The 26553-nt window shown below is 42.3% G+C and overlaps 1 protein-coding gene across 1 annotated transcript in view; it reads left to right on the forward strand.

Moving 5' to 3' along the window:
- The first annotated feature begins 377 nt into the window (after positions 1 to 377).
- The window catches only part of LOC127648039 (suppressor of SWI4 1 homolog), a 31854-nt gene continuing 5678 nt past the window's right edge, over positions 378 to 26553 (forward strand). Inside the window, exons 1-10 of the mRNA XM_052132616.1 lie at positions 378 to 526; positions 808 to 978; positions 1061 to 1162; positions 7294 to 7344; positions 7545 to 7715; positions 10501 to 10577; positions 10754 to 10861; positions 11079 to 11202; positions 11295 to 11373; positions 14816 to 14945. Coding sequence (XP_051988576.1) covers positions 512 to 526; positions 808 to 978; positions 1061 to 1162; positions 7294 to 7344; positions 7545 to 7715; positions 10501 to 10577; positions 10754 to 10861; positions 11079 to 11202; positions 11295 to 11373; positions 14816 to 14945 — 1028 coding nt within the window. The 5' untranslated portion in view covers positions 378 to 511. The remainder of the gene's footprint in view (positions 527 to 807; positions 979 to 1060; positions 1163 to 7293; positions 7345 to 7544; positions 7716 to 10500; positions 10578 to 10753; positions 10862 to 11078; positions 11203 to 11294; positions 11374 to 14815; positions 14946 to 26553) is intronic.

Genomic DNA, 26553 nt, shown 5'->3' on the forward strand with positions numbered 1-26553 from the left:
TATATACTTACTACAAACAAACGGGCATGAGTAAGAGCCAGCTAAAAACTTACTGAGTGCACCTTTAAGACAGAACACAATGAAATTATGTTGTGGTTTCATTTCATTTTGCATTGGCTTTTGTATAACGTGGCATAATTTCGTTGTGTTGTGGTTTCATTTAGTTGTGCTGTGGTTTATTTACGTTGAGTTTTCATATTTTATTTGCTCTGCTAATTGTGTTGTGCTGTGCACCCCTAGGCCACCGTAACAGGGGGAACCCGTACAGAAATGATGCGCAGTAATACACCCACTGCAAGGGGAGGCGCTGTAGAAAAACTGACGTGAATCAGAGAGCTTGTTAGAGGCTGATGATGCGCATGCGCAAGATCTCCACATGGTTTTCAAGATGGGAGCATCGTGGATGAAATACGCGTGACGCTTCAGCTAAGGATTCTGTGAATAATTATTTTGAAAGACAACAGTGATTTATCTTATTTTAGGTTGTACGGAGTTGTGCCGTCCTTTAAATATGGGGAAGTCAAGGGTATGATTTTAATTTTAAACAAATATCAATAACTAGTTTATCATGCCCGCCTGTTTAATCTTTTAAATCTACAGTAGCGAAATATAATATGAAAATCTGCATTTGCGAGGCAGTGTACGTTAGAAATCTACTGAGAAACTAGAAGAACATTAAAGGCTATCGAAATTACGAAGCTATCAACATGTTGACGCTTATTCTGTTTAAATGTGCACGGAAATTAGTTACTACAAGGCTATGTTAAATCACATGTATGTGTTGTGTTTTCTGTTTTCGTTTTAAAGACTAAAAACCAGAAGAAGTCGCGTGTAACTGCCGATCGGTTGGCAGAGGAGACTTACGGCAATGTGCCGCACACGTTTGTGTTTCACCGCGGACAGATCGGGAAGAATGTCGGTCAGCTGGTGATGGACATGAGACGAGTCATGGAGCCTTTCACGGCGAACACTTTAAAGGTACACTTCACCATGAACTTTTAAATAATGCTGTTATTTCAATGTATGTGTCTTTTCTCAAACTTATGAAAATGTCTTTCAGGTGCGGAAGAAAAACGTCTTGAAAGATTTTGTTACAGTGGCCGGACCATTAGGGGTGACGCACTTCTCAATATTTTCTAAAACAGAAAACAGTGTAAATATGGTGAGTAAAAATAAGAATAATTTTTCAATATGAATAATTCCTTATGTGATACATTTAAGGTGAAGTGTGTAACTAGTTAAGTTAATTTTCTCTAAACTGTATCTCTGTGGTTCAACAAAAAATTATCTCTTTGTATTGAGCAACCTGTCCATACTGACACAGTAACATTGACTTGACCAATTGCGTGAGATGGTTTGTTCAACCGGTTCGATGAACTGGATAAAAAAGATTTAGTGGGTTTTATATTTTTATATCATTACTTAATGACGTAACTAGCATGTAATTCTAACATCCGGGTGTCAAGGTATTATGCCCAAACATTCAAAATAAAGCCATATGTGAACGCATATGGCTGATTATTAACTTTTATCCAATTAAGTTATAATAATAAGGGTGTTTATTGTCATCAGTGTTTCATTCTGTGATCCTGCTTGTTGAATTCGTCTGACAAATATTTATTACATATTGGATAAGTTTCCTACATTGAAGTTTTGCACCTAAAGCACCCAAAAAATTCACTGATTCACAAACGTGGATATGTGTGTCTAAAGTATATAAAGTGAATAAGCTAGTCTAAATCAACTCACCAGAAACCATGAATCAGCATATAACAACTTTTATATAGAATCTGCATGCACAATAAACAATAGTAAAATTTATTTACATCTCTCGACTGAAAAGACTCCTCTGTAATAACTTCAACAATTGTTTGGATAGGCTCATTTGGTTCTTTTTGAGTCAGACATGACTGAAAAGCTGACTTTTGATTCTGCCTGTAGGTTTGATTAATTCATTTTGAACATGTTCTTTGGTTCAGTAACTGGTCTAGTAACTTTTAAGAGCTGCCTATCCTATATAAGTTCAACTCGTTCATTTCAAACTCTGGTCTCGGGCTTCTAGGCCTTTGCATTTAACTTTGTGTTAGTACAGGGGTCGTGAACCTGTGGCTCTTTGTTAAAAATCAAGTGGCTCGCCGGGTCTCTCATTCATCAACACATGATCGTTTAAAACTTTCTGGAGATACTTTTCCAACAGAAAGCGATTGCAAAGATTGAAGTCAATGACAATGTTTTGGTTTCCTTTCTCCCAAATTTTACAGCCTACTTCTGGTGAGCAAGGTTTGAAATGAACACCCTCCAAATGCAGATTTTTAATGCCGAGTATTTTGCTGATGTACCATCCACCGTGGAAGGTGACCTGAAAGACAGCTCGGGAGAGATGTATAACAAGAAACTAGACAAAGACGCGCGTTTGATGAAACGTGATTATATTTTGATGACCAGACGAGAGAAAAGCCGCCGATGCGCTTCTGATTTGACACAAGTTCAATGAAAGCGCTTCTCCAACACGCAAACATTCATAGAGTTCTGGGACTCGTTTCCCAATAACTATTGATCTTGGCTGTTAAGAGCAGTTTCTACGAGCGATTTTATGAACATTCGTTATTTATTATGTGCAACCAGGGTGTGATATAGCACCCTCAAAATGCGACGAGACTCAATCCAGTTCGTGAGCTCCTCTCCAAATGCATTACATACACGAGTCATTTTGCTCATCTACCTGCAAAAGGTGTCACGGAGTGACACATGACAAGAAATGATGACGTGTTTTAAGAAACACATTTTATTATATTTTTAAGAACAATCGTGTCTGATTCACTGTTCAGAGGCGTGCAATGGGACACTGTCTCGTGGAACAAGCGCATGTAAAGAGTTATCACTCCTTCTCTATTTCATTCAACTAAAAACTGTTTGCAAAAATAATGTGTATGAGAATGCTGCACATGATCTCCGATCATCTCGTTAGGTGCTGTGAGTTTAGTTCGTTCTTACACATTGTGAACGCAACTGCAGGTTCAGTAATATATACAGGTATCTTTGTATTTAATAAAGACGAGAATACAAGACACGTTCGCCTTGAACCTAAAATCGAGTTCGAATTTTGTTTATGACCAAAGCAGAATACAATCACATTCGATAAGGACACACATTTGGCAGCATTTTTTGGGAACACAAGAATTTTTTAGGCTTATTTATTATAATGATTATTATGATTATCTTTACATTTATAATTGTGTTTAGTTCTTAAGTTGTATGCTATTAATTTTCACCTGTTGCTGCATACTGATACTTGCGTGATGGCAAATGGGCCGTTGGAGCCGGTAAATGTTTGGATTTGGGGAGGTGGATATATATTAGATTTTATCACTTCGTTATTTTTATTGCTTTTTTGTTTAGTTTAAAGTGCAATTTAAATTTAGAAATGAAAAAAATACAAGTTTGTGTTTCAATAAATGTAATTTTTAAAGCAAAATCAATAAAGCAAAAATATTCACCGACCTTGGGGATTAACCATAAAATCGGATATTGATATTTTAAATGCGATTTATCATTGAAACTTTTTTTTACATATCGCCCAGCCCAAAATGTTTATGAAGTAATTTTATGGAGACCAGCACAAACACATGTACTCAATTCCATATTACAACATGTTACCTATTAATATTTGTTTTTAAGTAGTCTGTGGGCAATATTATTTTTTTTTATTGAAAAACGTTGTTTTTGAAAATATTAAATTTATTAGTTTGTGGTATGGCTCTTTCGAAAAAATGCATCAAACAAAAATTTTAAAATTGTGAAAAAAGTGAAAAAAGGTTCCCGACCCCTGTTTGAGTATATTGCTGCTGATTTCTTGAATCACATTCAAACATAACTAGAAAAACCAGTATATTATTAATAATTTGTATTAGTAACATCGCGTATAAATGCCTACTTAATCCTCGAGACCATCATTTGCTAAAAGAAATTATTGAGAAATAATGGGGCTTTTCCAACTCGACTCTGCTTGCTTTTTGGGGGTTTTCCACTGTGGATGGTACCTGGTACTTTTTTTTTGTACCACCTCGGTTGAAGTTCCAAGTGAGCCGAGCCGATACTAGATGTGACACAAAAATCCTGCAGATCACTGATTGGTCAGAGAATCGTCACTACCAGTGTCACTGGATTTGCGACACGGAACATCAACCTGCTAGTTTTAAAGTTAGGTACAGCGATTGCAGTAAAACCACGCCGTGGTCAAAAAACGAGGTGCAGACTTTCGTTAGCGACAAACGAAACCAAAAAAAGTCTCTCAGGAAGTGTCTCAGCTGTTGGACCCACATGGCTACAATCGGACCTACCAACAGTGTAGGGAAAAGGAAAAAAAAAACCTTAAGTGACTACAGAACCATCAAGGACCACTACAGCCAGAGTGGTTCAAACAGAAGAAAGTGGAGGTGGTTCGACCAAATGGACGCTATCTATGGCAATAGACCGACGAGCAGTGGGAGGGAGATTATCCTGAACTCAGCCACATTTACTCTATATTCTGCTTGAAAGCAACCAGCTACTGGAAAGATTGCTTCTAAAATAAACAGGCCAATTTAACTGTTACACTTGTGTAAAATCACCATGCAACAACTGCTTTGCAGCACAATGAGCTAGTAGCTAACAGCTAGCGGTTGTGTTATTGTTTGTCGCAATAACAGAGGCGGCGAAACTATGACAATCAGCCTATAATGCCACCGACGCTGAGTCGAAACATAACATACAGTGGAAAAGTGCCAGAATACAATCAAATATCTGTAGTATTATAAATGTTTTATTCGGCTACTGCCATTAAAGTCTTAAAACACACTGCAAGTCCTCAAAATGCATTTAATCCCAATATGTAACAATATTGTTTTATTAACATTTTCCATACAAAGCCTTTCACAGTATAAATATAGAAATGCACTAAAATTGCACCATTTCAAGTTTCAAACGTTTCCCATAGTGGGTCTAATTAGGATGATTAATTGAAATCTCCATAGGTTGCATATTCATTGTAGTGCTCATTAAATCTCTTAAACCTTTGCCCTCAACAACATTTGTCCTTCAGGTTTGGCCATCCACGTTGCTACAGCAATTGTGAAGCTGCATTCACATAAGCATCACAGGGCTCCAGACTGTGACTAAAATGGTCGCAAATGCGACCAAAAATAATCAGTTGCGACAAGTTTTATATCTAGTCGCAATTGGTGACAGTTGGGTTGTGTGTTCATTTGCGGTTTTGTCAGATATCAACTTGTGAGTCATTAAATACATCTTTAGAGCGCACATCACCAATTGAGCACACAACAAACCAAGCTCTCAAGTCTTTTTTTTTAATGGCTGATTGCAAGTAAAAATAGTGCATTACTGCCACCTACTGTAAGCATTGGATCAGAGACTACCCCTCTTTGGACCTCTCCCCCTTGACCTATCATGGCTCAAGTCTCCGCTGGTGCTGGATGTCCAGCATGTGCTCCAAGCTCATTACAGCCCAGAAAGCACGAGAGAGTTGTGACCAAATGAATCTTGAACGGGTCTTTTTCATGCGGTGTGAAGTGAACTCGGGAGCTCTGGTTAGCAGTTTGAATCAGTGTCACTTTCTCAGCAAATTATCCGTCAGTCACTGGGAGCGCAGACATTTCAAAATAGGAGTCCCATGTGTATTTCGGGCTTCTTTATAATTAAACGTCCCACACCACTTGAATGAAGAAAAAAATAATATATATATTAGGGCTCTCGATTTAACGCGTTAATTCAGTGCGATTAATTTGACTAAAAATAACGCGTAAGAAAAAGTAACGCCATTAATCGCAATGCCCCCGGACCATAATATGGAAGACTCCAGAGAAATGCAAGCTTGTAGTACCACCTGTTTACTCCAGAGGACAGTAAGTGAAACTTAAACTGCATGGCAATGCACAGTTTATATAGTGAAGGAAACATCCTTGAGCAGCAGAACAACCCAAACATGTGTTACATTCTTGCGTTCAAAACACTTGGAGCGCAAATCCGATCTAAGGGATCTCAAGATGTGTTCTAAGTATTAAACTATATTTAACTTGACACAGTGACCTAAAAACTTTGTTTATGACGCAACGCACCCGAGACGCTACACAAGCATGTCTGACGCTGGTGTTCTTTGACAGGTCCTTAAACAAGTCCTCATAATAAATCTCCAACTGATTGACAAATTCACTTGTGAAATGTATTGCTGTGAACTGTATACCAATGATTGACTTATGATCAATAATATGGTTGTAAACAAAAAATTGTATTCTAAAGCCGCTTTATGTATTATCTTATTAATGATGAACTCTTCTGCCACAACAGTGTAATGCACTTTAATTATCTGAATGTTTTTATTTATATATATTAAAAAAATATATAATTTTTAAATATTTAAAGATAACTATATATCATTATTTCATCATTATATATTGCATTATTGTTTTATGAGGGCTTTCTCAGCAAATATTTGTATTTGCGATAAATTAATCAGGACACCATGTAATGCATATAATAAAATGTATTCGATTGACAGCCCTAATATATATATATATATATATATATATATATATATATATATATATATATATCTGAGCAGCCACAACATTAAAAACACCTGCCTAATATTGTGTAGGTCCCCTCATGCCTCCAAAACAGCACCAACCCGCATCTCAGAGCAGCATTCTGAGATTTCGCCACAATTGTACAGAGCAGTTATCTGAGTTACCATGGACTTTGTCAGTTCGAGCCAGTCTGGCCATTCTCTGTTGACCTCTCTCATCAACAAGACAGTTCTGTCCACAGAACTGCCCCTCACTGGATGTTTTTGGTTTCTGACACCATTCTGAATAAATTCTAGAGACAGTTGTGTTTGAAAATCACAGGAGATCAACAGTCCATAATGTTTCAGTTAAGGAGCCAATGGCTCCCAAGTAATTTTTTTTTAGTCTGGAGCCCTGCGTCAGGGCAATAAGTGTCACTTTGAAGTTTGAACTCCACATGAAAAGTGCTATAGAGAATGGCAGAGTTTGGAATAGCATTATCTCCATACATTTCTTACTGCTGCTGCCGCTATCTATGTAGCGTGGTATGGTAGTATGCCATTCCATACACGGCCAACATCTTGTTCTGCTTTTAGTGCTGGCAATGCCTACGTAAAGCAAGTTATGATGTCTAGAATGTTGTCTTAATGTATTGCCTCATCAAGGATTGATGTGATTGAAATTAAGCAGACAAATTCAGGCTCAACTAATCAAAGTCATTCTTTTTTTACAGAGACTTGCACGACTTCCCAAAGGCCCAACGCTTTACTTTCGTGTTGCCAAGGTGATATGTCCACTACTTTTGCCCTGAATTTGATTTTTCTCATATCTGAGGGCATTTGGACACAAATGATGACATAAAATTGTTTTGACTCTAGAGTGATGTCTTTTCAAAGTAAATGCACTGATGTCTAGTTTCTCTTTAATCATAAGTGATGCTCTTCTAACGTGTTGTTCTGAAAACAAATTGTCGTCTTGTTCCAGTACACCCTCATCAAAGATGTGGTTTCATCTTTAAAGAGGCACAGGATGCATGAACAGCAGTTTTCCCATCACCCATTACTAGTGCTAAATAATTTTGGCACAGAGGGAATGCATATCAAGCTGATGGCCACCATGTTCCAGAACATGTTCCCCTCAATCAACGTACACATGGTAACTTACTGAAACATTTGGGAACTATTAGCCTCAAGTAGTGCAGTCACAAGCTGTTTACACCTTGTATTAACTAGGGATGCACAGCATTTTCACTGCGGAAATCTCAGTATCGGCCAATACTGATTCGATACAGTTTAGAATATCTTTTCGTTATTGTGTGGAACTATTTGGGTGTGCTCTTTATTATGTAGAGAAGCACAAACCTCAAACTACACATTATTTCAATCTAAATGTATAGCTTATTAAGAAACTTTATTATTAACTAGTATTCTGGATAATGTTTTTTTTTTTTTGCTGCAAAATTGTTTCAACTTGTTTCTGGACTTTAAAGAATTCCGTTCTCCTTTTTTGTCAATTTAGTTGTAAGATATCAGCTTACGTTTCATTCACAGTTTTTTTTTTTAAACCCATTCAACAAATATTTTAATTTTCAAAATGATAATAAAAAATATATATTATAATAGTAATATATATCTCAATCGTGCACCTTTACCTTTTAAACCCTCACACTTTTATTTTGACATCCTGAACTCTCCAGGAAGTCCTGTATGTGAACCAAACTATTGAGAATCTACATCTGAGATGTTGTTTGTGAATAGCGCTCAAATGGTGCGCACCACTTGAAGGCTAAAAATAGCCGCGAGTGTGTGTGTAAACGGAGCAGCGCCTTTCACTGACGAGCTGGAGCTGCACTTGCATTTTATATATTTATAAACGCAGCCTTTTGTGATTCACAGAGCTGTCGCATGCCTTCAAATGGCTTTGAATAAAATGCACAAATCATATGAACTAAAGAACCATAAAAATACAATTTAAGTAATGTAAATTTGAGCTTTACAGTAACTAACATGACTAACACACTGTATCTGATTTTGATCGGGCTCGTCGGACCGATACCTGATCCATTTAAAAACATCAGTATCGGATCGGTGCATCTCTATTTTTAACATGCATCTCCTGTGACTTTGTTCAGATTTTGTCCAAGGGATGGTCACTAGTTACTGATTAATTTGTTTGTGACTTATTAGCATTTACATAAACTCATGCATTTCTTACCAGCTGAGGTGGGTGTTAAAGGAATAGTTCACCCAAAAATTCTCCCATCATTTACTCACCTTATGCCATCCCAGATGTGAATGACTTTTTCATCTGATGAACTCAAAAGAAGAGTTTTAGAGGAATTTCTCAGCTCTTTGGTCCATACAATGCAAGCGAATGGGTGCCAAAATTTTTATCCATAAGACTCCAGTGGTTAATGTGATATGATAGGTGCGGGTAAGAAACTGATAATCAATCTCCACATTTACTTTCACATTCTTCTTTTTGTGTTTTTTGTGATTGACTTTCTTCATGCATATTGCCCCCTACTGGGCAGGTAGAAGAATTTCTAACAAAAAGGAGTGCAACGTTTGTTCGTGTTTTCCATGAAGACACCCACCAGAGTTTTGTAGAGAGCCGGAGGCGGCACAAAATTTGACGGAGGCAGCCTCCTAGTAATTCTCTGCAGGAAAATCCCTGGCAAGAATAGTTTTTAAAATTGTAATGAGTGAAAAAATCTGATGTTCACATGCTCTTGCTTTTGATTTTCCTTGTCATGTGTTCTTTTTTGTTTTGTTTATTCCATATAACATGTATAAAAAAGATAATTAAAAAAATGAATATTTGGAATCACATATTATTTACAAAACCTTCCGAACATTAACCACCCCACCCGACCACCCAACTCAAACAGATACCCCAGTGGTCAAATACAAAAGTATATGTTCAAAAACAAAAAGGCTACAACACACACACATTTAAAACAACACATCAACCTCCAATGCCCCTCCCCGAGAACCCTCCAAAAAGGCAAAATATCTGCCCCACCTCCTGATGAACATATCCATGTTGCCAAGCCTTCTATATGACAAATCTCCCCAAGCTGCCACCCTGCCCATCTACTCGAACCACTCACGAAACGAGGGGGCTCAATTCTTCATTCACTAATCTCCTTCATCAATGAGGTTTAACTAGTTCCGAGTACCCAACACGTCGCCCATAAAATCTGGACCCTCAACCAGAACTCCTGTATCTTACAACACCCCCAAAAAACATGGGTTTTGTCCCCATCTTCTGATTGGCATCGCCAGCAGGTGGGTGTGTCCTTAAGACCAAGCCTATTCAATCTAGAGGGGTCCAATAAAATCTATGTAGAATCATAAATTGCATAAGGTGCAGGCTTGACATTTTTAAGAATCCTAGCCCACACTCCCTCCTCCAAAAACAAATGTAAATCTTCCTCACTTAATCTCTTGAGAGAAGTTGAAACTCCATCACCCAGACTCTGGATTAGCAGGGAGTAATACACTGATGCCTCATGACCCTTCCCAAAAGCAGCAATCACCACTCCCAGAGTATCTGCCGCACTAGGGGGCTGCATGCCACCAGAAACAGTGCAGAGAAGGTGGCGCAGCTGTAAATACTTATTAAATTGAGATCTGGGAATCCTAAAATGTTGAACCAAATTTTCAAAAGGTCTAAATACTCCACTCTCATATAGGTCACCTAGTGTATTGACCCCCCTCACAATCCAATCTGACCAACAGAAAGGGGACTTATTAAAGCATAGTTTAGGGTTCAGCCATATGCTCGAGGCTACGTTTAAATATCCGAATTAAACACACTGGACACTTTTGTCCATATCAAGTGTAAATGCAAGATAACGGGGTGTGACTTCTCCGATTAGTTTATACATTAGGGTTCTTGAATGTTTACATGCTCACAAAATTCTTGTCTCTTGTAGATCAGCCTCAACAGCATAAAGAGATGTGTGCTGTTAAATTACGATCCGGTGTCTCAGGAAGTGGAGTTTCGTCATTAGTAAGTAAAATCTCCTTGTTTACTTGTCCTGGAAATAAAGGCACATGATGAAAGTTCAAAACATGATTATACTATGATTGTTTTCAAAGTAAACGCACTGATGCACCCTAAAATCAAAGCTTTTTGTCATGACATTGGTTGGAACTTCTCTAGTAACACTTATATCCCTCCTGCAGTAGCTTGAAGGTGGTGCCCGTGGGCATGAGTCGAGGGGTGAAGAAGCTCATGCAGGAGAAGTTTCCCAACATGAGCAAGCTGGAGGACATCAGTGAGCTCCTCATGAAGTTAGTTCTTCATGAACCTTCATTCATGACCATTAACAACATCACCACAATTAACAATGTCTGATGCATATGATGAAACTTATTGTAATTGATGGAACAGTGATGTTTCAAAGTAAACGCTCTGATGCACCAGCTTCTTCATACTAAAGAAGTTATGTAGATTAGTAATTTATACCTAGTTTATTTTAAGCGATTTCACGAGTTACATGTTTTACAGAGGAGTCAACCTTTCAGAGAGCGAGGCTGAGCAGGATGGTGATCACAACATCACAGAGTTGCCTCAGGTGTATTCTGGCCGTGGGAACATTGCTTCTCAACAGTGCGCAGTTCGGCTAACTGAGGTGAGGAAACTCTTGAGCAAAATTACCACTATTGATTCTTTCCATATGTCTTTATGAGAACTGAAAAATTGTGGATGCATGTTTTGCTGCAGATTGGCCCCAGAATGACTCTGCAGCTGGTGAAGATTTTAGAAGGCATGGGAGATGGCAAAGTGCTTTATCATTCTGTTTGTAAGTATATCTTTGTGTAGAGAGATATGTTCTAGTGATTATTATTAGGGCTGTATTCAACCAAAGAAAACCTTGGTCGACTGAAGTCCTGAAGTTTTCGACTAAAAATGACGTTAGAAAAAAAAACGTTAAATTAATTAGCTGCGCACTGTGCGCAGTACTTGGTAGCCTTGATGTCCGCCTAAATTAATTATAAATAAACATAAAAAACTAGTAGGCTATTTGCAGTATATTAAACCATTTTTGACCTAATTATTTTGCACTGAAATGAGTCTGACACATGAATCTGTCGGCTCTGACAGCGTTGTATCACGTGCACCTGCGCAATATCATAGCCTATGATTTCCGAAAATAGTAGGCCTACTATGTTGTCATGTGATATCATCACAAGAACTGTTGAGGAATATGCAACATAATTTAAACAATTATTTTTGTCATATGTTATAATAAGAAGTTATAACTGTCAGACACTATCATTTTTCAGAGACACGAATAGACTATTAACTTAAAGCTTTTACTCTTATTAAACACAAAAGGCACATCCACTTTAATAAAAAAAAGAATATTTATTAAACAAACCAGATCAAGAGCAGAAATGAAATAAAGTGCATAACTGAAAAATAAAGCATCTTAGGCTCAAAACTAACACAAAGTGGGCACAGCGCAATTGCGCATTAGGCTCCAAATTAAAAATAATAATAATAATAAAGTGCCCAAATCCAATAAATAATACTAGAAATAAATTTGCAGTTTGCACAATAATAAAAGGGAACCATACAAGTAAAGTAGGCTACAACATGTTATTCAGCCAAATTTTAAACGAAACAAAATAAATAAAGTGCATATTACAACAACAAGGTATGTGAACTCAGAACAAATAGGCCTACAAAAATAAATAAATCAAATGCCCAAATCCACAAGTATTTCAAATAAATGTGCAAAATTGTTATTAACGTCCAAAACGAAATAAAGTGCATAACAGAAAAATAAAGCATAGGCTCAAAACTAAAACAAACAGTGGGCACAGCGCAATTGCGCGTTAGGCTACAAAAAAATAAATAAAAATAAGTGCCCAAATCCAACAATACTTTAAATGTGCAACATTACAAAATTTATTAATGTTCAAAACGAAATAATGTAAAAACAATGAAATAAAACAAATGGCTACTCACTCACAGAGAGTACACTTCAATCAGTGTCCACTCCAAACTTTTTTGTGTTGTGTGCAAGAAACACAAGCATATCCACGTTCTTTGGAAGGAGACAGCTTCTTGCTTTATTGACAATAAATCCCGCCTTGGAGAAAATGCGTTCAGAAGGCGTGGATGTTGCAGGGATACAGAGCAGTCGCTTTGCAACTCGGGCCAGGCTCGGGTATCTGTCTTGGTTTTTTTTCCACCACCCCAATGGTCCGGAGTCGATTTTGTTTCTGTCCTGAAGATAGTTTTTAATTTCTTCTGTCACTGTGCTTCTCCCACCTGATTCTCTAGAAACCTCGTCGTCCTCATCTTCGCGCAACAGCATAGCAATCTCCTTCTCTTTGTCGTTTTTCTGCTTTTTTGACACCTGTTGCTCCTCCTCACTTCCAGGTTCGCCTGTGACTGCGCTGAGTGCACTCAGTCGTTCTGCTAGCTGTGCAACTACTGTATAGGCCTCGTCTCGTTTGGCATCATCCAGAAAAGACAGCTGCTTAAAACGAGGGTCTACTACTGCAGCTGTAATGTATACACTGTTAGTCATCATCATTCGGTTTTTAAACTCCCACCTACTGTCAATTTCTTTGACCAGCTTGCTTTTCATTGTTTTGGTAATGGGGCTGTCATCATCCGCGATGGCCAGGTGACGTTTCTTTAAGTTTGCCAGCATGGGTACTGTTGCAGACAGGGACACGTTGTCCTCTTCAGACAGCAGCTCGGTCAGGGTTGTCATCGGTTTCAGCACATTTTTAATGTCCTCTACCGCATTCCAGTGTGCTGTGATAAGGTCCAGTGTACTGCTGTCGCTCTTCTTTGTAAAGTTTGGGTCAGACAGCACTGCGGTAATGGGCCAGCGTTGCTCCAGCAGTCGCTCCAACATCGAAAATGTTGAGTTCCAACGTGTAGACACATCCTGAATTAGTTCATGCTGAGGGAAGTTTTGCTGCTCCTGCTTTTGTTTTAGCCCAGTTTTTGCTTTGTGCCCCTTTTTGAAATGTCCCACCAGATGACGTGATGCAGCCACGGCACGACAAATTGGATCTTGTTTGAGTGCAGCGTTAATACAGAGCTGCAAAGTGTGCCCGGCGCACCTGACGCTCCTGCATCTCTGGCCATTTATGTGATTCCTTTAGTGTTTCCACACAGAGTGCCATATTAGCCGCGTTGTCACATACAATAGAAATTCTCTTTGCTTCTTGAATTCCAAATGAATCAGCAACTTCAGATAGTCGCAGCAGCAATGTTTATTCCCTGTGCGCCTCTTCTATTTGTTTTGTCTCAAGCACAAGACTCTGTGCTTTCCAGTCTCCATCAATGAAATGGGCAGTCACTGTCATATAGGATTCCATTCTAAGAGATGTCCACATATCTGTGGTCAAGCTCAGTGCCTCGCTGTGTTGTATTAACTCTGAAACTTTCTCTTTGAGTCCCGCATATTTTGCGGTTAGTGCATGCATGATTGTGTGGCGTATTGGCAGTGTATATCCAGGTTCCAAAACTTTTAACAGGTTCTTAAAACCTTGGCCCTCCACAACAGCAATGGGCCTCATATCCTGAGCAATAAAGTTAACAATTCCTTCCGTGATTTTATTTTTCCGTTTGGATGATAAAGGAGGCTTAAAATCCAGCGTGGTGTGGGTGGGGGATGCTACCGTCATTGCGGATGGGTGCGCCTGCAGTTATAAAACGATTATTACACTAAAACATTCATATAACGTTAGCCTACTCAAAACAGACAGGGCAACCTAACGCAGACAAGTGAGCTTACCGCTTTTAGATGATACGACATGTTTGTCGTCGAGCTGTGGAAGGCAAACTGTTTCTTGCAAACTTTGCATTCTACTTTTTTCCCGTCAATTTTAACAAAATGCTGCCACACTGTCGACATGTTGGACGAGGACTGACTAATATAATACAATAAATAATATTCCGCATATAGCCTATCTACCGCTCTTCTCCAGTGGGTTGGGCTAATCCAAAAAAAGTGAAAACAAGGGGGGTGTTCTGAAGACAGACTGTTACCTGTGTAACAGGGGTACTCTGAAACCCCCCCATTAGCAGTTAGTGCTTTCCACCTGATGAAATGAGCGCGCCTCAGTGCGGCAAAACTGATGAAATGAACGCGGCAAAAAATCGACCAATCAGAATTTTGGTCGAACCAGAACGTATCGACCAATTAATCGACTAGGACAATACAGCCCTAATTATTATTGAGAGGTATCCAAAAATGTGCTTTCTCTTTGCAGTCAAAAAGTCTGAGGAGGAGCTACAAGAAATGCTGAACAGGAAGGAGGCCCGTCTGAAAGAGAAGGCAGAGCGGAAGAAAAAGCAAGAACAGAATATCGCCCTGAAGAAAGAAAAACGGGATGAGAACAAGTAAGTTCAACTTCCCACTAACCACCTACAACACCCTAGCATTAGAGATGTTGCGGTGGCATTTTTTAACTATTGCGGTAGACCGATATATCGGTTTATGGAATAATCTGTGCTGATAGTTGCTTTTTGAAATTATCTGTTATGTCCTCCGTGTTCTTTTGTACAACTTTGTTCTACTGTATATCAGCGGCCTCTGAAGGTTATTTTGAATAGATAAATCAAGTGTTGTAAATTGAAGCAAGGGTTTGAATTAAAAATGCGATTATCTTGGTCTGTCAGCACATGCGTTGTGTCTTGAGCATATCTTAACAATAAGAAAAGAAAATGAGAAATATGTATTATTGGTATACTGATATAACGGTTTTACTAATTAATCTGTGCTAATTGGTGCTTTTTGGTACTACCATTATCAGCAAAAATCTGTTGAAAAATCTTTATCAGTTGCTCTGTCAGACTGAGTTCTAAAATTTCCATGATGGTCTTTTTTTTATCCATCATACTTCAGATCTTTAAGTACTACATTCAGGGTCGTAGCATCCATTATGGCATCTACATGAAAGTGAGGGGTTCTTGGGTGAAAGGTTCTACCTGTCAATCAACTGCTGCGCTAAAACAAGATTTTAAACTTTATCGTGTACATGCAGCTTTTAAAGGAAATAAACTTCAGATCATAATTTGCAAATGCGCATAAAATCATGCATAATTTCCCGGAACTTTTCCAGTGTGTCTGATATCACAGATGAGAAGCACAGATCTCTCACAGAGCTCTGTTACAGTAACTACGTGTTCTAAAATTTGAAACCATGTAGATTATTTACTTCAGAGTTCTTCATTCTTGAACAAGGGAAAAACCTTGGTAACTTTTTTTGTGTACTGTCTGCAACCTGAACTGCATCGACGTGCCGTGTGTTTGATACTAGTGTCCTGACACGGCGTGGTGCTTCTCGTCCAGCGTGCGACCGCATTAAGAATATTTTAAATTCTACTAATGGAGTAAATTATTTTAATCCAATACATTTTTGTCAAATTCCACGAATATCGCTTCATGGTCCGCTAGCTGTCCGTTTTGTGTATGGAAAAAAAAATCTGGTGTTTATACACAGCCCTGGCTCTGTAAATTGGACAATAAACAAAGTAGATCAGACTGATCCACACAACACTATTGCTTGTGCATGAATTTCGGGGGCAGAGCTTCTCAGCACATTTTCAGCACTGAAAGGAGAGGTGTGTTTTGGGGCTTTTCCACTGCACTGTACAACTGGACTCAGCTCGCTTTTTGGGGGGTTTCCACTGTGGATAGTACCTGGTACTTCTCTTTGTTCCACCTCTGTCGAGGTTCCAAGTGAGCCGAGCCGATACTAAATGTGACACAAAAACCCTGCAGATCACTGATTGGTCAAGGAGCAGTCACTACCAGCGTCACTGGATTTCTGACACGTTACATCAACCCGCTAGTTTTGAAGTTAGCTACAGTGTTGGCAGTATAATTTGTTCATGCGACTTTCGAATTGTAAATAAGAAATGGCTGTGCGCAAATCCACGCCATGGTCAATAAAAAGTGACCACAGAACCAAGAAAAAGTGATGACTAAATGGACGCTATCTAGACCGGCGAGAAATGGGAGGGAAAGTGCCCTGGACTCAGCCACGTATGCAGCCCACGATGGAGGATGGTACATTAACTCTATATTCTGCTTGAAAGCTTCACTTTATTTAGTTGACAAGCTACTGGAAAGCTTGCTTTTAAAACAAACAGGCCAATTTAACTGTTACACTTGTGTAAAATCACCATGCAACAGCTGCTTTGTGCAGCACAATGAGCTAGTAGCTAGCTGCAGTGTTCTTTTTTTTTTTGTTTTACGTCAAGTTTAAGATGATGTCACTGCAGTTGAGGTGGCACTAAACTGCAGTGGAAAAGCAAGCTCAGAAATGTAAGGCGAGTCGAACCGTAACCTGAAGTGGAAAAGTGCCATTTGTTTGGCTGTCGAGTTCTCGAGTTACTATGCTTACACATTTCTAAAATGACCGGTGAAGAGTGTGTGCCTCCTAACAAGTCATTGTAAGGGATAACCATGTGTTGCTGAGTAGAGATCAACCAATAGTGTATTTTGCAGATACTGATAACTAAGGTGTTTGGAAAAGGCAGATACTATATATACTGCATTTGTGTGTGTGTGTAATATATATATATATATTACACACACACACATTTATTCAGTGTCAACAAAAAAGTATTTCCTTTGACAGGCACAGATTTTAATCATTTTTTTCCACAGAATTATGAACTAAAACTTTAAATCAATTCGTTGTGGAACTGTATCTGTTCTGATTAAATTCCAAGCTTTTTCCACCAGGTACACAAGCATGAACTTTATTTAAATAAGCTTTGATATAAGCATGTGACGCTGTTTTGGCGATGTCGAAACTTAATGTGACCACAGCCGTGTTGACTCAACACAAAAAACGGAAGACTCTGAAAGATTTCGTATTGATTTTTATTGTCATGTTTTGTTGTGGAAAACTTCAAGTGGACAAGATGTGCTCTGATTTTTTAGAAGATGGAAAAGAACAGGAGAACAGAGACTGATTTAACAGTACTGTAGTCAACTGTATTTTATTTGTTTTTTCTTACCATGCCACTTGATACTTGTGTATGGAGTTCACTTACGAGAGGTTCTCTCGTATTGCGTATGCTAGCTTACGCTACGGGAAAGATGCATCTTTTCTGAGATATTGAAGCCAAAAAATTATCCTTAATTTTGTATCCATTGTCAACGCAGTGCGGCAGCTGCAGACCTTGAGTGGGCTAGCTAGCGAGCTCATTGGTTGCTCTGCGGCAACTGCTGCAGCCTATAGACGAGCTTGGGCGAACTCGCATCCAATGAGAGGGGTCCGCGCGCTCACTGCATCAGAGCCCGCCAAAAAGGGCGTGACTAGAGTGCATATAAGCGTAGTTCGTAGGCTGGAACCCTGATTTTCATCTCTTCAGCGAAGCTCTTCGCATCTCTGAACTGGAAGCCGCGTCGCCGTTCGAGGGGCATCTAGCAAGCGTGGACAGCGCTCGAAGAAGCCGGCCGTCTTCGCCACCTTCAGCCATCCTGCGAGCTACGCCATCCGGCGACGTATCCTTTTTTAGAGCAAGCTAAGTTCCTCAGCGAACTTCACAAAAGAGTATCGAGCGTCTTTTTAAAGATGCCTCGCACTTCCTGCGGCTCATGCCGCGCTCCTCTCAGCGCCGGAGACCGACACATCATCTGCGCTCTCTGCCTGGGACTGGGGCATGCAGAGCTCGCCCTCGCTGACGGCGGATGCGACCTCTGCGAGGAGCTTCCGATGTCGAACCTGCGGGCTCGACTGGAAGTATGCAAAAGCGGAGCTGCCGCGCCGCCTTCTGTTTCGCCGCGCCGGAAGAAGCGCAGCTCCCAAAGGCTGCCGGAACCGGTTTTAGAAGCGACTGTCTCGCCGGAGCCCCTCCCTCGAGCATCGCGTTCACCCTCCCCGCCCCCCCGGGATGTGCAGTTGCCGCCGAGCGGCCGCACTGCTGCCACCTCGGAGAGCGAGGCGGAGGACAAAGGCTGCTGTTCCATCATGGCTTCAGACAGCGAGGAGTGGTCACAAGCCTCCTCAACGGCCCAGGAATCCAGCAGGACCCGCGCCGGAGTCGAAGGGGAACTGATACGCCTCCTCACACAGGCCGTCGACCGCCTCGGGCTCGAGTGGTCACTGCCCCCTGAGCAGGCTCCCAACAGACTCGACGGCTGTTTTCTTCAAAGTCGTCACCGCGCGGCGCCCACGGCCCGGGCCGCTCCCTTCCTGCCGGAACTCCACGCCGAGCTCTAAATCGTGGAACGCGCCTCTCTCGGCCAGGACTCGATCCCACGTCTCCACCGCTCTCGCTTCAGTGGACGGCGCCGCCGAGTAGGGCTACTCTTCCATCCCCCCGGTCGAGGATTCGGTAGTAGCACACCTTTGCCCGCCCTCCGCGAGATGGCGGTCTAAACCAGTGCTCCCGTCTAAGGCCTGCAGAACTACTTCCGCCTGTGTTGGCCGCGCCTATTCCGCCGCCGGCCAAGCCGCATCTGCTCTGCATTCCATGGCCGTCTTGCAGATCCTCCAAGCGGACCTCCTTCGGGAGTGGGATGAGAGGCAGGCACCCAGAGGCTGTTACAGATCTAAGGAGCGCGACGGACCTCACCCTTCGCGCCACCAAAGCTGCAGCCCAAGCTATAGGGAAGTGCATGGCCTCGCTGACTGTAACCGAGAGACACCTGTGGCTAACGCTAGCCGACATGGGAGAAACTGAGCGCTCCACGTTCCTCAACGCGCCGCTCTCTCCGTCCGGTCTCTTCGGTAAGTGGCATTGTTGACCGCTTTTCGGAAGTCCAGAAAGCCACCCAAGCCATGAATCTCTTCCTGCCTCGCCACGCTAGCTCCTCTGCAGGCCGCCCACGTAACCAGCCTCCTGCACGAGCATCTTCACAACGCCCAGCTCAACAAAGCCAGCCGCCCCAGATCGCGCTCAGACAGCCGCCGTAGACCACCGCCCCCCCGCGGGCCTCGGCCTAAGATTGCGCTGAAACCTCAACAACCGAAGTCCTCCTAGCTTTGTTGAACAAACGACGGCTCAGTCCCGCTGCGGCCGGACCACTGTCAAAGCTTCGCCCCCTGTCAGTCCCCTTCTCTCAGGCTACTGCAGTGGTGAATTTAGCAGCCAACAAGCCGGTGACACCGCCCGCTTGCCTGCACTCAAATGCCGTTTTCACGGCGACCCAAATAAATCTTGTAAAGAGCAAACATGTCTTATGTGTAGAAAATGTGCCCACAACCCTGTGTTCGCCCCTACACACAAGCATAACACATCCCGTGCCCCTATCAGAGCAAGCTCTCATAAAGCGGTTACGAACCGCTCGAGCGTCAGAGTCAATGAAGGCGCCCACAAATGCGTGCGCGCGCCCATTCTCTGGCCGCTCTGTCACACGACCAGCCCTATGTGTAGAAAACGTGCCCACAATCCAGTGTTCACTTCTGCACACAAGCACTGCATGTCTCGTGTCCCCACCAGAGCATGCTCACATAAAGCGGTTACGAACCGCTCGAGCGCTAGAGTCAATAAATGCGCCCACGAATACGTGCGCGCGCCCATTCTCTGCCCGCTCTGTTACACAGCCAGCAAACATTCCTCTGTGTGTAAGTCCCGTGCCCATGACTATGCTTGCGCATCACGTAACAGATGTGACTCTTTCCCCATTCATTCCAATCGGGAAGTCACTCACAAAACAGCCTGTTCATGCTGTCTGCGAGCAATCATGCATAAACACACTAAACGCGCTCACACATTTTGTTCAGCGCTCTGTGTGCGGGAATCAGAGCGAATTGGCCATTCACCCTCTAGCGTTACGCTTCAAAGCGTGGGAAGCTATTCCAGGGATATCCAAGTGGGTGTTAAGCACAATACAACAGGGCTATTTGCTACAGTTCGATCGCCGCCCTCCTCGCTTCAGAGCGCGGCTCGAAACCACTGTGAACACGGAAGCAGCGTGCATGCTTCGTTCAGAAATAGCAAGCCTTCTGTGCAAAAGGGCCATAGAGAAAGTGCCACCCTCTCTGAGCGAGTCGGGGCTTTACAGCCGTTATTTTCTTGTTCCCAAGAAAGACGGCGGCCTCAGACCCATATTAGATCTCAGGGTTTTGAACAAGGTGCTTGCAAAAAGACCGTTCAAAATGCTTACAATCAGGAAACTCCTCGCGCATGTGCACCGGGGAACTGGTTTATTTCTCTCGATCTGAAAGATGCATACTTTTAGATTCAGATAAATCCCCGTCACAGGTCATTCTTGAGATTCGCCTTCGACGGCCAGGTTTATCAATACACCGTCCTTCCATTCGGCCTGTCCTTAGCACCCCGTACTTTCACGAAGTGCATGGATGCGGCGCTCGCACCCCTGCGGAGTCAGGGTTTGCGAATTCTGAACTATTTGGACGACTGGCTGATTATGGCTCCGTCACATATGGAGCTTCTGTCTCACAGATCAGTTCTCCTCAGCCATCTGAACAGTTTGGGTCTTGCAGTCAATTGGACCAAGAGCTCACTACAGCCCAGTCAGACAATTTCCTTCATTGGGATAGAACTAGACTCCGTGGCAATGACGGCTCGCTTATCTACACAGCGCCCGCGCCATGTTCAGCGACTAGCCGCATCTTTTCAGATGAACAGCCTCACACCTCTGAAGAAATTCCAGAGAGTGCTAGGTTACATGGCCTCAGCCGCAGCAGTACTTCAGCTGGGTTTACTGCACATGCGCCCGCTTCAGCATTGGCTAAGCACCCGCGCGTCTTGCCGGGCTTGGGCCACAGGCCGCCAGCCCATCAAGGTGACTCAGACCTGTATTTCAGCTCTGCAGCCTTGGACAGTGGCTGAGTGGTATCAGCGAGGAGTGACAATGGGAGCTGTATCTCGCCGAAAAGTCATCTCGACAGACGCGTCCAACACGGGTTGGGGCGCGGTCTGCGAGGGCTCTCTGGTTTTCGGCCTATGGTCAGTCCAGGAAAAGCGCCTTCACATAAATTGTCTGGAAATGATAGCAGTCGAGTACGCGCTCATGCGCTTTCTCCCGGTCATTCAGGGTCACCACGTCCTGGTCCGTTCGGACAACAGATCTGTGGTATCCTACCTAAACCGTCAGGGCGGTGTCAGATCCAGGAACCTTTTCCATCTGACGGAACGCATACTGAGTTGGTCCCAGTGCCACCTGCGCTCGCTGAGGGCGACGCACGTGCCAGGCCACCTGAACGACGGCCCGGACAGACTGTCCAGAGACAATATTCCCCCAGGGGAATGGTCCCTGCACGCTCAAACAGTCCAGACGTTATGGCACCTATTCGGCAGAGCAGAGATAGACCTCTTTGCGTCAGAAGAGAACTCTCACTGCGCAATATTTTTCTCGAAAAGCGAGGACGCGCTGGCCCAGGCGCCCGCTTTACGCCTTCCCCCCTGTCTCGCTATTGCCACAGGTAATGCAGAGGATCAGGGAAACGCGTCACTCGGTGCTCCTCATAGCCCCGCGTTGGGAGAATCAGACATGGTTCCCGGAGCTTACGCAGCTGTCACTGACAGCGCCGTGGCCCATCCCAGTGAGAGCAGATCTCCTCTCTCAAGCTCGCGGCACAATCTGGCATCCCCACCCAGAGCGCTGGGCGCTGCATGCGTGGGTGATCAACGACTACCCGTCGCTCTGCCAGAAGGAGTAATAAACACCATCATACACGCTAGAGCCCCTTCCACGAGAAGAGACTATGCGTCAAAATGGTCTGTGTTCTCAAAATGTTGCACCGACCGAGACCTGGACCCGCGGACATGTGGGGTGTCGTCGCTGCTCGTATTTCTACAAGAGCTGCTGGATAAGGGCAGATCCCCATCCACGCTCAAAGTGTATGTGGCAGCCGTTGCGGCGTTCGCTGAACCCCTGCACGGCCAGTCATGGGGAAAAAACGAGCTGGTCATCCGCTTCCTTAGGGGAGCTAGAAGGATGAACCCCCCCGCGCCCCCCATCGGTTCCTATCTGGGATCTTTCTATAGTTCTCAAACTATGAAAGCCCCCCTTTCGAACCACTTCAATCCGTGGATTTGAAATACCTTTCACTCAAAACCGTTTTTCTGACTGCCCTGTCATCAGTCAAACGTGTGGGAGACCTGTCTGTCAGCGCTGCGTGTCTTGAGTTTGGACCAAGTGACTCCAAGGTCATTTTAAAACCTAGACACGGCTATGTTCCCAAGGTGATCGGTACTCCTTTCAGAGCACAGGTCATTTCCCTATCGGCGCTACCAGCATCCGATAGTGAACGCGACGCCAATCTCCTTTGCCCAGTCAGAGCACTGAGATTGTATACCGCGCGCTCCGCCGCTTTCAGACGCTCTGAGCAGCTTTTCGTTTCGTTCGGAGGGCGCACCAAAGGTCTCGCCGCCTCGAAACAGACACTATCTAGATGGATAGTGGACGCTATTGCTGCTGCATACACGTCAAAAGACCTGCCATGCCCGTTGGGCATTAGGGCTCACTCCACTAGAGGCATGGCATCCTCGTGGGCATGGTCCAGCGGGATTCCCATTCACGACATATGTGTGGCAGCGGTATGGACTTCCCCCTCCACATTTGTCAGATTTTACAATATGGAAGTGCCCGCTCTGCAGGCAAAACTACTACCGGTTTAATACGCTACAGCTCCCCTGGTGAGCTGCACTGATGGGACACATTCCACATAGACCGGCACCGCCGCTCTGTCGTTCCCTTCCCACTATGTGCTTATATATTACACAAACACTGACCCGCATTCTTGCCGGCCAAATGTTATTTCCCCACTCATAAGGGCTCCCCCGGGTTCCCCCTTAATTCCCTGGGGCTCATACAGTGGATGCTTGGCGCGCACGGCGTTGACAATGGGTTCCCGTAGCGTAAACTAGCTTACGCAATACGAGAGAACCTCTCGTAAGGGAACGTATCGGTTACCTAACGTAACCTCGGTTCTCTCTAGATGAGGGAACGTGTATTGCGTAGCCGGCCGTGCTCGCGCCACGAGCGACTTTTCGCTTCATTCAATGAAAACCAGGGTTCCAGCCTACGAACTACGCTTATATGCACTCTAGTCACGCCCTTTTTGGCGGGCTCTGATGCAGTGAGCGCGCGGACGCCTCTCATTGGATGCGAGTTCGCCCAAGCTCGTCTATAGGCTGCAGCAGTTGCCGCAGAGCAACCAATGAGCTCGCTAGCTAGCCCGCTCAAGGTCTGCAGCTGCCGCACTGCGTTGACAATGGATACAAAATTAAGGATAATTTTTTGGCTTCAATATCTCAGAAAAGATGAATCTTTCCCGTAGCGTAAGCTAGCTTGCGCAATACTCGTTCCCTCATCTAGAGAGAACCGAGGATACGTTAGGTAACCGATATGTTTTCTAACACTGATTTCAACTTAGAAATACAATCAACACTGTGATTCATAGTTTAGTACTATGTATACATAATGAATGTAAAAATAGGTTCACTAATAGCCTTGAGGTAAAATAAAAACATCTTTATTAGTGCCTAATAAAAACAGAGGCTTTTTTAAAAGTTGCAAACGAGGTAAGCTGTGCTAAAAGGTAAGCAAAAAATTTATAGTACTGAACAAGCAAACTTTATACATAATACAATGCACAATAATTACATGATAATCATGGAACGTACATGATTTTATAATCCCTTATAGTTTTGTTTAATTTTTATTTAATTTCAGTCTACATAGTTTAATGTCATTAATGCCTAACTTCACGGGGCAATCAGTATATGTACATCTCATTTCTGGTTGACATTTCAATCTCTCACACTGTCTAAACTGGACGCGAGTGTCGCATACATTTAAAAAAGAAAATGTGTCATTATAATCAATGACGCTGTCTAGCACGGGTACATCACCCAAACTTCTATTTGATTTGTGTATTTACTTATGGTAAAGATGTTTTTTTGTAGGTTGTTTGCTCAGCTGCAAAAAAAGACGTATACAAGTAATTTCCTCTCAAATGTCAATAAGATATTCAGCATATGTCTGAGATGTTTAAGATTAATTAATTGCTATTCTTTCTAGATGAAAAGATCTAAAACAGACATCTTGGAGATGTACGTGTACTATCTAGGGTTCCATTTTGTGCTGAACTCGCTGGTGCTTCTCCTGCCAACAAGACAAATAAACTGTTTAGAATGTTTGATTTGATTCATCCTGTGTAGACGCGGTGTAACGTGTTCTGCTTTCAGCTGCATTTTTTTTCTTCCCCATAAATACACAGTAGATTCTGCACACTTGCGTCTGCCCATCTATCTATTTCTGTTTGAAAAGCATATAATGGCAACAACTCAAAAGTTTTAACTAAGGTTACTAACCGGACTTTTAAAAATAGCAGGTATCAGCTAGAGGGTTTTTCCAGGCCGATGCCGATCTTTTGAAATCCGGGTCGGCCGATTATTGCTGCTGATTTATTATTATTATGTGCTTGTTTTTAACCTCTTATTTGAACCTTTTATTTGAAAGTATGAATGTAACACAAATAATTACTTAAGATAGACAAAATTTCTCAACAAATACATTTAATGAACACTTGACTAATCTGCACTTGTACACTTAAATTAAAAATGTATAATGTAAAAACATATTGTATAAATAATGTATAACAAATATAATAAACAAAGCAGGTGTTACGAACTGCTCCGAGACACGAAGGTTGAGATCCAAATGCAGCTTTAATTAAGGGGCAATCCAGACACGTAATCCAATATTCAGAGCATCCAAGAGAAGCACAGGCATAACTAGGGATGGGTATCGTTAAGGTTTTAATGGTATTACTATCTTACCGATACCGCTTATTGATCCGGTACTTTAACGGTCTTCTTAACGGTTCTTTTTGTTTTATAAATAAAACAAAGATAAACAATTACACAGATAAACGTTATATAGGCACAGTGATTTAATTTCAGGAAGGTCTACTAACATTACTGTTCAGGTGTGGTCTAAAAAGAAATCTAATAAAGTAATCAATTGTAAAATAACAGTGCATAGTTTATCATAGATTAATGCTCATTAATGCAGAAGTTATTCATTCAAGAGCAGTAAGTGATATTCTCTTTGCCTTTTGTTGTTTGATTCGCAGTAATGGCTCAATCGTCACATGTTTAATAGACAGCTTCCCCTTTAAGACCGAGTTCAGATCTAATAGGCTCCTGATGCACCATATTTTCTCCCAACTATTTCCATAACCACGTCCATTTAAGACAAACTGTGTTTAAGTGAATCTCCAAGCCGGTCGTTTTGACATATTTTTGTGTATAGTTGATCGTTTAGACGCACGCGCACATGAAACCCAAAGTAGCCTATACTTTGCTTGTCTCGTTGTGGTCTGTTTCGGAGCGTGCGCCGCCTTGAATGGTATCTCTTGCGCTCTTTTTATTATTAAACACATCCCGCAATTTAGCAACAGTAGCATTTTCACCGATCATGCTGATTCTGACGTTAAGTTTGAGTTTTAGGTAGAAATGTCAGTGCACCGCTGTGAAGGGAAGGAAGTTGTGCTAGACAGAATGCGGCTTCTTTTTATAATCTTTGGAAGGCGAAATCTAAAATAAAATCAGACTAATATCACAGATCTAAAGTGTAACCAGGCTACGTTTGAATGTTTAGTTCTGTCACTCATTAAGCAGGGCTCGTGTTGTGCTCGCTGTGGCACCGCATGAGAGATCTCTCTCTCCCTCTCTGACTGTGAATAGCTAAATTGCATCACAGACAAATGGTTTCATATTATTATACATAGAAATGGCTGGCAAGATAAAATAACTTTCTCTTTATAGCAATAATAAATGTATTTTCTTAATTTCTCCAGTACCGACAGCAGAACCGATAATGTCTGAGCTTACCAAAGCCAGTCCTTTAATAGCCTATAGCGCGTTGGTATCTTTTTTTATTACTTATTTCTCTGCATTCTGTGACAATACTCTCAAATATATAAAACATTTTTAAATATAAAGGAGTTATACAAATTTAATCCTTACCATTTTCTCCAAGGAACTTGGCTCCTTCCTTAGGTACTGGATG

Source organism: Xyrauchen texanus, chromosome 8 (assembly GCF_025860055.1).
Source record: "Xyrauchen texanus isolate HMW12.3.18 chromosome 8, RBS_HiC_50CHRs, whole genome shotgun sequence".
Lineage (NCBI taxonomy): Eukaryota > Metazoa > Chordata > Actinopteri > Cypriniformes > Catostomidae > Xyrauchen > Xyrauchen texanus.